The 13,114-nt window shown below is 40.8% G+C and overlaps 1 protein-coding gene across 6 annotated transcripts in view; it reads left to right on the top strand.

Moving 5' to 3' along the window:
* STS (steroid sulfatase) overlaps window positions 1-13,114 on the top strand; it is a 170,442-nt gene that overhangs the window by 93,565 nt on the left and 63,763 nt on the right. For all 6 annotated transcript variants that reach the window (XM_077145304.1, XM_077145307.1, XM_077145306.1 and 3 more), the window contains one exon: window positions 1,637-2,060. In XM_077145304.1, the coding sequence (XP_077001419.1) occupies window positions 1,637-2,060 (424 nt within the window). The remainder of the gene's footprint in view (window positions 1-1,636; window positions 2,061-13,114) is intronic.

Below are 13,114 nucleotides of genomic sequence, written 5' to 3'. Positions count from 1 at the left end.
ACCTGGGTAGAGTGGTCAAGGGAGCGGGAGAAAGAATCAGAGCAGTCTTCTCATCAGTGGTGCCTGCTGACATCATATTGCACAACTTTATATATAGGAGACATGATTTCAATTTTAAATTATAACAAAATGACCCTATCTGTGTCCTCTCTCTCTGATAGGTAGGTAGATAGACAGACAGACAGACAGACAGATATATGTATATATATATAGAGAGAGAGAGAGATAGATGATTGATAGATGGATAGATAGATAGATAGGTAGATAGATTAGGCAGATAGATTAGACAGATGAGACAGATAGATTGATTGCTGGAAAAATACTTATCAATGGGCAGTAGGTAGATATAGATAGATGATAGAGATGGGCAGATGGATGGATAGGTAGATAAGATGGGTGGGTGGATGTTAAAAGATATATTAATGAGACAGGCAATAGATTGGTAGCTATAGATTGAGAGATGATCAACAGGGAAGGGATGGAATGGGAGGAATGGATGAGATAAATATTGTGGGAGAGGGAGAGAGAGAAGGATGTATGGATGATGGATAGTTGAAATAGGTAAATGGGTAAGCAGATAATTATACACAGAGAGAGAACTCACAAAACTACATTAACCCAATATGATATTGATAAATTCTGCCATTTTACATTTCCTTTTTTTTTTATCAGTTGCTATTCCCATTGATTTAATTCCATTGGTAGGTGTATTAGTTTCGTGGTTGCAAAATCAAATACCATGCAAAGGATTGGCTAAACAATGCATATCTGTTGGCTCACTGTTCTGAAATAGGAGAGGTCCAAAGTCACGGTGTCATCAGTGATACTTTTCCCCAAAGACCCTGACACTCTGAGGCTGGCTGGCAGCAATCCTTTGGTCCTTGGCTTTTCTGTCACATGCAGGCAATGCATATGGTGGCCTCTTCCAGCTTCTCTCTTCTCTTCAGGGTTCTTTTGTTGTTCAGCTTCTTACTGCTCTTCTTTTCTGCTGTCTGACTTTCACTCTGCTTGTAACATACTCTAATTATCCTTGTTAAAGCCTATTTCATTTGGGCCACACCTTAACTGAAAGAACATTTTGAAGAGGTCTGATTTACAGCAGGTCCTCACCTGTCAAAATAGATTAAGTGTAACAACATGTTTTTTCTGGGGTGCATAGCTTCAGGCCACCACTATAGAAATGACACATGCTCCCAATTTGCTTGATATGCTTGGGTGCAAGCAGTTCGTTGGGTGAATCTTAGAATAGGGATTCATTTCCACTCTTAACAGTCAAAGAAGAAAACTAAGTTGATTTTGAAAGTTTAGTTTTAAGGAAGTTTCTCTGAAAAGCATTTATCTCAGAAAAAATGCTTCTAGATTTCTAGGTAATTTTGTTTCTTATCAAAGAGGTTAGCTTTTTTATTTGCTTGTTTTTTTTTGCAATCATTAAATTGGTTCTCGTCTTCTGGTGGAGTGAGTAACCCAAACCCTCATGGTCTCAGGAAAGGGAGCGAAAAGCAGAGGGGGCGATGAGTACAAAGGCTGGGCTCCTAAAAATGCAGGCAGGTTCATTTTTCCCATGGTAGGCATTTGAAGCTGGCGTTGAAATCAGGGCTTCTGTTGGGTTCAGCGTGTTACTCATCTCTCTCTTCAGGGAAGTGGCACCTCGGGATGAACTGTAACAACAAAAGTGACTTTTGCCACCACCCTCTGAGTCATGGTTTTGATTATTTCTACGGGATCCCAGTAACCAACCTGAGGGACTGCAAGCCTGGAGAGGGCAGCGTCTTCATTCTAGGCTGCCGGCTGCTGGTTTTCATCCCACTGCAGATCATCGGGGTTGCGCTGCTCACCTTGGAGATGTGCAATTGCCTAAGACTGTTCCGCGTACCCCACTGGGTTTTCTTCTGCCTCCTCTTCCTTGCGGCCATCATCCTTGTCCTCTTAGCAGTCTTCCATCATTACATGCGTCCCTTGAACTGCTTCCTGATGAGGAACCATGAGATCACCCAGCAGCCCATGTCCTATGACAATCTCACACAGAGGCTGACGCACGAGGCCATCCAGTTCATCCAACGGTTGGTATCACCTCTCTGCTGGCCTTTGATTCTCCTGCTGCCTGTGAAAATTAACCCACAGTTATTTCCCTGGAGACAGGAGATGCAGGGTTATGCGTCTAGCCTCACGTTCCCTTCCGTGCCTAGTAATTCTTGAGCCAGGTTCTCTGGAGAAGGGAGATGGTCAGTGAAGCCATGTTTGATGGTTTTCGAAAGAACTCACCATGTTTGATGGTTTTTGAAAGAACTCACAAGTCTGTGGGCTCTGGTTATAGTCGGTTGCTTTGCCTCCTTGATGACACAGGAGGAGGAAATTGTCACCATCGAATGTGGTCCATAGAGGAAAGATCATGGAATATTGTTTAGTCTGGAGCTTGTCCTTGTAATACAACATCCATCAAGGAAAGATTCAGAATATCTTATGCAAAAGTGTGAGTTCCCTTATAGTTCATAGTTTGGAAAAATGAAATCAGCAAATAGAATAATCATCAACTGAAAAATGGACAACAGTCCTGGGGTCAAGGCTGTATTGAGAACACTGGGAGTTAAAAAACAAACGAATAACACCATTGCTGTTCCGTTTGTTATTTTTTTATTTTTTTTGGTGCCAAAACCTGAGATGTTTGTCATTTTTGAGATCTGTACTTTAGAAAAAAAAGGAAGATGGAAATCTCATTTGAAATCATGCATTTGGCTTTTGTGGCTATTTGAAACTCTAAGGCAGATTTAAAAGACGGATTTGGGGGGTACTCAAGATGATAAAGAAGTTAGAAGAAATGTAGATAACAATTACACAACATAAAATTATAAAAACTATCCTAACAACAAAAGGACAGATTACTGTGATCAAAGATTTCATTGTTAGTATAGGAAAAAATATGAAACATTTCATTTAAAATAATTTTTTTTCAGTAAGAAACAAAAATGCAAAGCTTAGTAAAAAAAAATACATAGTTGGCAAACTACCTACTTAAGGGCTGGTGAGAAAGGTAAACAGTCAAACTTATTCTATGGAAATTATGTAAAAGATGTAATCTTCCCCCATCTGTGGGCCCATCTGTGGGCAGAGGTTGCCTGACCCCTCCTACTTCAAGTTGTGAGACAGAGGAAGTGTTGTTCATTTCCCTGGGGCGCAGTTATAGTCTTTTGCTAGTGTCATCACCATCTGTACAACAGACAAATCATGGAGCCTGGTTTAGTATAAATATCTGCTACTACGAAAGGGTCTAATACAGCCAGTGAGAGTTTTGTATAGATTGTTAATTAACTGAGACAAATGTTGCCATTGATAATATTCCCAATTGTAAAAATAAGGCAAAAATAGGAGTGATCACCATCTACACTTCATATCCTGTCCAACTTTCAACAGGAAACTGACTTATAATCCAAATTTTAGTTTAATTGTGAAATACATAAACTGGTCATCAGTTATAACTGTTCTCAGTTGTAGCTTCTGGAATATGATTCCAGACCCTATGGTTTGAGCTGCCCAACGGTTTGAGCAGTGAGTAGAAGACAACACTACTTCTGGTGCCCATTTTTGTAGTTGTCAGCCAAGACAGATGAAATCTCAGTAGATTCACAATGGGAAGTTAATTTCTTGCCCATAGAAGACCTATCGCCAAGGAAATTCTCCACAGGGACACTCAGGGATCCAGTTTGCTAAGGTCTCGTGGCCCTATCATCTCAACAAACGGCCTCCCCAAATGCAACAACAGAGGAGAAAGAATCAGAGGGTCATTATTTCCTTATCGTGAAGTAGGACAAGGTCTGTGTCCCCAACTTGAGTACATGTGGTTCGAAGATGCAAACCAACCTGTATGCTCAGGAAGAAGAAGACAAAATGGGTCCATGATTTCAAATTTCTTTTAAGTTGAGGAATACTTCAAATGAAATTATATTAGAAGCTAAACATGTAGGTGGAAGAAAAGTTGAAGTATTTGGGCTGACCTAGAAAGGAGGATACTTTTGGAAATGACATTTCATACACACCATGGAAAATGAATGAACCAGCTAGAGAGAAAGGACAGACTCAACAAAATAATAAAACAGTATGTGCACACACACCTACTTAGTCAGGACTCCAGAGAAATTAATGTTGTGACACACACGTATAAGTACCAGAGGTAGGCACACAAAGAAAAAAGCTAGTGTGAACCTCTGAATTTTAAAAAAGTTGTTTGATATTAATATATGAGAGAAGTATGAAGGAATTTGGGCAATGTTGCAGAGAAATGAAACTTAAGGAACTAACTTATTAAAAAATTTCGATTATTTGAAGGGTTATGAATTTTACATTGACCAATATTTTATCAAAGAAAAATGGAATATTGAGGAAAAAATTAATATTTTGGTTATATACATTAAAAAAATTCATTTACAAAGGGATGTATTATTGAAATTGAATTCCAAGGGAGGTGATAGGAAATAGATATGTAGAGTAGCCAATATACACAGTATCCTTCTTAAACTAAAGAATAAAAAAATGACCTGACCAAGAATGGAGAGCTATAAACAGAGTAAGCTCCAAAAGTCCCTTAATAGCTATTACTGTATGATTTGTTGGTTCATCCAAATTCAGGATAGGACTTGTGCTGCTTGTCTTGATTTCCTTGGGTTTGGGTTTAGAAATCACGTATGGGAAGGGGGAAGCACTGTGCTTGGGCACTGGGTCTTGGATTGTGGCCCAGCCAGCTGACCAGAATGCACCAAACAGCCTGGGACTCTCTCCCTTGACACGTACCCATGTCAACAGCCGATTGTATCCAGCGCTGAGTGGAATGATGTGGTGGACCACAGCACACCATTCTCAGGAGAAAGGGGAAGGTGTTAAGTTGGAGGTCTCTCTCCAACACATTTATTTCAATTATTATTTGCACATGGAGATGCTACCCAACCCTTCAGTGCCCGGGGTAAACCTAAGTAATGCCTCACAGAAGCTATCGCTTGCAATGCCCTCTGCATCCTTGGAGGGGACTGACTTTGAAAGCCTGGTAGATGGTGCCAAATAAAATAGGATCATTCTAACTTTCCACAGATGACCAAAGAGGAACAGCAGGCAATGATCCTACAAGTATGGATCAGTGGTTGCTCAGACTTTGCCCAAGGACCACCCGGGGGGAGGGCTTATTCAAATTGAAGATTGCCAGGCTCACCTCCGGGGAGTCTTAATGGGATGTTTGGGGGTGTGGTCACACAGCTGCCTTTTAATGAGCTCCCCACAAGATACTAAACAGTGTTCCATGGAACACTCCTGAGAAACACTGCAACAAATGTAGATTTTTGTTACTGTGAACAAAATACCACAATCATGGTTTTTAGATCTTCTGGACAATTAGACTAGACCTGTGGGCTAATGCAAAAGCTTTAGAACATTAGAATTTCCTAAGAAATATGGTTTATGCCAAGATCCAGAATATAATTGAAACAGAAGTCTCCTTAAGTGACCCTTCCCTTACCAGGGTGGTCACCTCTGATACTTTCTATCCTATTCTCTTCTGTTTCATGAAAACAATGATCTGTTTGTGATACTAAGTAAATCTCCTGACTCACCAGTAGTTCACAGTCTTTACAATTGGAAAGGCACTGGCCTAATGGCTTAGCGTTACGCTATTTTTATTAGTAAATGCACAGCCCTGTCAAGATGGAGAGGTGGCAAACCAATCCATTTAAGCCAACATTCAACGTCCGTTGCTTGATGAATTTACTAAAGAACTGAACATTCTCCTCTCACTCACCTACCAACAATCTCTCAAAACACACAAGCAAAGGAGATTAATATAAGCATTGGCTAGAAAATGTTGGGGTTCATAAATAATTCTCAGAGTGAATCACTTGTTAGAGCATATATTTTGATGTATATGATTTAATGGAGAGAATGTATGACTATTTGTATGATTGCAATACAGAAATTTCCAATGGGTCCCTTAGCATATGGCTTTGGAAAGGGACCAAAACAAATTTGATTATCCTATGGATTTTAGAGCCCAAACAGTTTATCTTGATTGTCTTCAGGAATTTGTGATTTTCTTCCAGAACTAGAACCTTAGGATGTCCTAGTAAGACATAGATGGAGATAGTCATAATTGAGTTATAACTAAAGGACTTTTTTTTTTCTGCAAAATAAGTGCTTTAAATGTAAATGTCTGTTGTCCATGTTGGAACACTGCATCATCAGTATAAGTGAAAATGCTAGCAGTTTTACACAATGGTGCTATTTACACAAACCTTCTTACATACATTATTCAAAGGTACAAAAATGTAAAATATTGAGGTAAAATTATCCTCAGATAAAATATCCTCGGGTGTTATATTAAGATATCTGATTAGCAGTCGCATCCAAGAGTCAGGAAGAGAATTGCCTTAATATGCCAACAAAGAATGATAACAAGGTGGCACTGCTATGTTCATAAAATATCTTTTCAAGGATCTGAAGACATCTGAATTATCTCATTAATCAGAATATCCTGAATAAATTAGGCAGGTCTTACTACCTTTCTGAGAAATGAATTTAGAGTTCTTCAGAACTCCTGATTAAAGCAATGACATTGTTAGAAAAATTTATTCAAGTGCCTCTGAATTCAGAATCTCCCAATTGAGAACTGGAGCCTTATTTAGATATATTAACAACAAAAAAAATTCTGTGTACACAGCTTCCCCTCTATTCATACATCAGAAGTGGCAGAGCAAGATGATTTAAGCTGCCATTGCTAAAATTTATGTTCTTTCTCTACACTGTATTTCTGAAATGATTTATACTCAAGGGTTTGTTTCTGAGATGCTAGCTTGAGATGGTAACGTAGGAATTATGGGGACATGAGGCTGAGATGCTTCATTGGTTTGTGAGTGTCTCAAATGAGGCATCCTTAGCCAAATTTGGAATGTGCCTTCAGATTACAAGTGCTTATTTCCAAGTGGAGGGGGGCGATGGTTTAAAATATGTAACTATGCACTCCAGGATACCTCACCCTACTTTGTTCTTTTCGGGGTAAATTTGCCTTGGAGCTACTTCTATTATTAGAGAGCTAGTTAATTAGCTTACCATGTATTATAAGCTGTATAGTAATTCAGCAGACTGACTATCCTGAGTTCGCTTTAATTAGCAAGAAAGCCTTGTTGATGGAATGAACTGTAACATTCTCAGAGAAAGCCACCTCTCCATTTGTGTCCTAAATGAAGGATGATCATGTAACCCAAACATCCACCTTCTAATGTGAGTGTCTCTGTAAAATGGTGCTAACTCGATGGCCTGGGGAATCAGTGTGGTGCATATTTAAGCATAGCAAAGGCTTGTTGAGTGGGCGCCAGTTGTACGTCATTCTCCGTGGATGTACACATCTCCTCATGCGTACTTCACCCTCAGTGCCTCTTTCATATTTCAAAACAACACTGCCCCATGGGCAAAGAGATATCTCAAGGAAGAGCAATTCAAGGATTAAAACAATGATGATTCACCAAAGGCTACAGGTCCTCCTGAAGGCAGGACATTTTTAATCAGCTAACTGCACCTCCTGCATGCTGAAGTGGGCTTTCAGGTGCATTCCCAACTGCACTGCCTCCTCTTTGGTGGCAGGCTTGCTGATAAGTCAGAGCAAGGCTTACTGGAAGGAAGCTGAGGCCAGTGGGCAGTTATCTCGATACCCTGTCACGATATAGGAGAGTCCGTGTCCAGTGCTCTCGTCTGCCCCCAAAGCAGGATGGGTTCTGATAATTCCGATATAGACTCTGGTGTCATGAATGGTGCTGTCACCATCTCAATAAAGAAGTGTCTGGGTATTCTGAAAAGAAAATAAAGACAACAGGACTGAGGTGAGTTGAGCAGGCTGATTTTATTCACAAAACAGTTTGTCTTCAATTCAAGTCAAGGCTAAATTTAAAAAGGTGATATGCCAGTGGATAGAAAGGGCTCCCTAGAGGCTGTTAACCTTGGGTAGCCTGTTTTGTGAAAAGACCCATATTTTGGTCTCATTCAAAATGTTGCCTCATTGCTGGGAAAAACAGCTGAAAGAAACCACTTTGTATTTTTCTCTACAAATGGACACATGTTCACATTAAAGAGGAAATTTCTAAGAACAGTGAGGTCTTTATATGCATACATATAATTTGTGTAGCTTTTTGTATCCAGTTATTGGATTCATAAATTCATCACGAGGATTCTGGTCTTTAAAGCCCCTGGTTCACGTAAGTTGATGCAATATGTTAAATATGTGTTCTATGTGTGTGCGCGTGTGTATTTTAAGATGCAATAATTCAAAGTTAAATAAATGCTAATAAGTTTCTGTTCAGCTCAAGATGAGATATTTCATCTCCTTCTTAAGTATGTCCTTTAGCAAATGCTGTATAACAAATCCAGAATGTGGAAATGGCATAGAGTTCTACTTTAATCTCTCATGTCTTAGGATAGTAAGATCTCCTTGTTCAGACTCCTATGAACCCCAATCCCTGACAACACTCCACAGAGAAAATTGGAACATCAGATTTGTGGAGAATACAGGCAACCAGGGGAAGGGAAATCTACCTGGAAAATCTGTGCCCCTCATAGAAGGTCATAGGGAAGTGTCTCCCCTGCCATTTTCTATGGTCTTTAGTTTTACAGCAAATGCATTCTCCTTTCTAAAAGTCTGGTTTGTGTCATTGTAATTCCCTAAAATCCGTGACAGCTGATAAATGGATGATCAGAAGATAGGACCTTTTTCTGGATGTACCACCGTCACCATTTGGCACAGTCAGGATCCTGAAATGTACTTACAGAGCCTCTCCAACCTAACCTTTCACATTTCCTGCTGAGCAGTGGCGTAAATAGCTATGATGAATGGTGCAATTTGGCATCAAGTGTCTTTTTGTCAAAGAGATCTTGGGATGATTTCATTAGTTCAAATTAGAGTTTAAGGCGGAAAGAAATAAGGGTAGTATTGATTTTAATTCGTGATGGAAAAGTAAATCCGATTAGGGTGGGCCATGGTGGCTCAGCAGGCAGAGTTCTTGCCTACCATGCCAGAAACCCGGGTTCAATTCCTGGTTCCTGCCCTTGCAAAAAAAAGGGAAAGAAAATTAGATTAGAGACTAACTTCAAAATATATATGCATGTATGCATTTATGTATATTTATATAAATAGGCATAAACCCGCACACATATATATATATCCACAACATGCATATTGGCATATATATTTAGAAACTGAAATGTTAAATAATTAAAGAATTATTTTCAAAGAATCGCCTCATTCAGTAAAAGGTAGATGCCACTTGCTTTGTTTGTAAGTTGCGCAGCCCCAACAGGATATTTCTTTAAGAATATAGGGGTTCTGTGGACACACCACTCTTTACAGGCTGGTCATGCTATAAACTGAATACAATTCTAGAGGGAGGGTAGTGTTTTTGCATTTCTCTGTACTGGATTCCGTGTTCCTAAGTTGGGAATGATTGAGCTAAACTGAATGCTCCCTGAGGCCAGGTTCTCTAAGAACCCTGCCAGTTGACAAGCTGTGTGACCACAGATGCAGCCCCTTCCCAGCACCGCATGATTCAAGCATATCAGTATCACCTGGCATCGTGGTTCTCTCATCTAAAATGACTAGGAGCCTAGCTTGTTTGACGTCTGCCCTTCTAGCTCCTCCCGGGTGACCTCCTTGCCCCCTGCCACCTCCCCTCCTCCCCATTCTGCTTTCTCCTCCTTCCCTCCAACACAACCCCCACGCACATCCCTCCCAGCTTCCTCCAGGCAGAACGGAAACCCAGCTCTGCCCACTTTCTCTTTTCCGTCTGTGACTTATTTAGGTCCCATGCCATTTGGGCTATCACAGAGGACTCCTATTAAACAGGAACAAGGAAATGAGTAAGAATCGAAAACTGTCACAAGCATTGGAGAAGTTGCAAGTGATAGGCAACCTGCAGCTTCAGTAGACGTAGAATGCAGGGATGGGAGAAGGGAACAATTGGACGTCTAAATCCATCTTCCTTACACAGCAGCGGTAGCTGCCATGTGAACTCTGGCTCGGGGACTGCTGATGCCGTCCTCTGGTTTGTGCTGTCTTCTAATTACTACCAGCAGCAGGCACGCAGAATCAACACAGTTTCCTGTGTGAATTTGCATTACTCCCCATGGAGATTCACATTGGAATACTAGTTGAATAATAAAGGTCAAAAACTCAGTGTGGAATGTTGCACTCAAGACCTTAAAAAAGTAGAGTCAACGACAGAAAAGGGAAAAAACATCATTGCCACCTTCTTGCATAGATTTTTCACCACCACATTTCTGGGATGTAAATCTTTTTGTCCTGAGATTGGATGATTGCATGTTACTGTGATGGCTCCAAGCTGTCACCTGTATTTTTAACAAATGAAGTGAAGGCATGAAGCAGCTGAAAGTTCTATCTTTCCACACAGTGTGCAAGACAGGGGCAATAAATTTTCAAAAGAGTTGTTTACTGAAGTGCTCCAGCTAATAAAAAAGGAGTTAAGCTCTTATTGAGAAATCACCCTCCCACCAACGCGCTGAAGTGCCGTTCCGTTTTCAAGGTCAGCTAGAAGAAGCAAGACTAGGTCTGCTCAAGGAGGCTCACCATGAACCCTTTCCTGCTCCCTCAAAGGATATCACAAAGTGAGAGATCTTTCGCCTGAGAGCCAGCTGCCAATCATGCCCCACATGTCTGCAGGGTGTCTGATTTATGTCTGGTTTGTCCTCATTCCCATGTACCATTGATTGTACCACAATGCCTGGGTGGTAAATCTTCATGTTACAATGTTTTTGGCAAGCCGGGTAATGGTTTTCTAGGTTTATTTTTGTATATAAAACCTAATCACACTCCTCTGACACCCAGAAACTTGGGTGACACCCGTGATGTCTAGCTTACTGAATGGAAAAACTGCTGCTTTATAGAAAGATGATAGAAAAAGGAACCTACAAGTATGCACATGTCTACAGTAAGTGTATTAATGGCCTTTTCCCTGTCCACTGAGATGTCTCCTCTACCCCAAGAAGAAAGCTAGGTTCCATGGGCATGCCTGAACTCCAAAGTAGCGGGTCTTACTACCTCGTCATTCGTGGTATTTCTTTGAGCTCCATCTTCATCATTTTTAATTTGTTTTCACCTCACCCTTCTTAAATACTTGGCTCAGTCCTGTGGTCCTGCTGTTAATGTTGACTGCCTCCTCTTTCTGCTTTGTCTTTTTTCTTAAAATTGTTGGGCAAGAAACCAGAGCCCCATGGAGATAACATGCAATGGCTCGTCATTTGCAGCCAGCTCTGCCTGTCACATCCAGCATTTCCATCCATGACCATCTATTGTGCTCACAAGACTAACTTTTTAAGCTTGCTTGTATCTTTTTCTTAACATTAAATCTAAAGGTAGATGGGAAAACAGATGAGAGAGAAATTGCAGTGAAATTATGTCCATATATAATGCAACTGTCTAGAAATGAACATAATGAGTGTAAAGTTTGTTTTGAAGAATCTAAGCGAATTTTTCAGGAAGGCCACAGCCTTTATTTTGAGAAGGACAAGGAAGTGCAGTTTGGCCCTGTGTGAACCATCGTTCCCCAGAGTGACTGAGGTAGAGACTTACGGCTGCTGTGTATGACAGACGGCCCTGATGTAGCAATGGCTTCATTTGGGTTCCCCTAGGTTCTTCAAGGGATGTCACCAAAGGGATGCCTCAGTAGACATTCTTATGTAGAGATTGGGGTGAGGATGATGTGAGTAGGGGTCTGTTTGAGCACCAGCATCTCTTCTGTTTGTTCTAAGAAGTAATGGTGAGTTATGGACTCTTCAGACCATATGGGTTCCCATCTGACATCTGATTCCCATGATGCTGTTTAACACAAGCTGTTTATAATCTTTTCTTTTTTTTTTTTTTTTTGCTTTCTTAGTTGAGAAGTAATAATTCCTCCATCTTATATGCTTGTAAAAAAAAAATAAAGTGACATAATACTTCCCCAGGCACTATGATTCTAAAACACAGTACACATGACTAGTGATAACTTGCTGAATTTGATCTGCCTGTTTTCAGAGAACAGGAGGTACCTGGCTCAGCTTTCACTCAGACTGCAATGTTTTGGCCTTATTTTCTGTTTTAAAAGACTCGGGCCTAATAAATGCAAAGATTGACCTTAAAAGAGAAGTGTTCCAGCCAGTAGAGCCCAGGAATTGACCCAGGAGGAGCTGTCTGGGCTGCCAGACCCAAGCTCTATTAACGTTAGGAATTACAAAAGCACTTGGAAAAGTATGCATCTGTTCACTTCTTTGCTCCTAATTCTGAAATGGTTTTGGTTATTAGGAAGAGTTAAGGCATTTTTAAAAATTCTAAAAACAAAATTCATTTTCATCAAATATGTAGTTTTTTAGGACTTTTATTGGCTGGTAAGATTGTTAAACACAGGCAATGAGCCCTTCAAAATGACTAGAAAAGTAGATCAGAAGTTAGCCTATAAAGTTGCTACTCTCAAGCAACTTTTAGAAAAACGATGTCGCACATCAGCCCTACCCACCCCCACCCCCCACCCCACCCGGTTCACTCCACTGCTGGATGGGGCTGCCAAAGCCTAGACAGCTGATGGGAACTCTCACCCAAAGATAGATGTTTATAGCTTGTGCTACTTGCCCTCAGTGCACTGGAATGCAAAGATGACATGCCTCTGCTTGTAGTTTAGTGGGAGCATGAGAAAGGAGACACAGCTCCTGTGTAGTGGAGCAAGTGCTTTATTAGGAATTTCATTCATTTGTTCACTCATTTGCTCATTCCTTTGGCAAGAGTAGTGAACACCTTCATAGTCTGTGCTCTGGGTACTCAATTGGAAAGGAAGGCCCCATGGTGCTTAGCCTTGTGGGGTTTACCTGGGAAGAGGGGCAGTTCTGTGGGATCCCTTTGGAAGAATTTTAGGTTGAAGGATCATCACAGGCAGGACGTGAAGCCCCAGGTGTGCATAGAGCTTGTGCCATGTGCGGTGCTGGCGTTGAGACATAGGCAAGTCGGAACTTTGCATGTTGCGAGGAGAAACACAAGGCCCAGAGATTTAAAGAATCCACCTGGGTCAGAGAAGTAATGAAAGGAAGAGCTATAATGAGTGAGAAGGCAGGT

The sequence above is a fragment of the Tamandua tetradactyla genome, chromosome X, assembly GCF_023851605.1.
Source record: "Tamandua tetradactyla isolate mTamTet1 chromosome X, mTamTet1.pri, whole genome shotgun sequence".
In the NCBI taxonomy this organism is placed as follows: Eukaryota; Metazoa; Chordata; class Mammalia; order Pilosa; family Myrmecophagidae; genus Tamandua; species Tamandua tetradactyla.
This window is presented reverse-complemented; position numbering and strand designations above follow the sequence as displayed.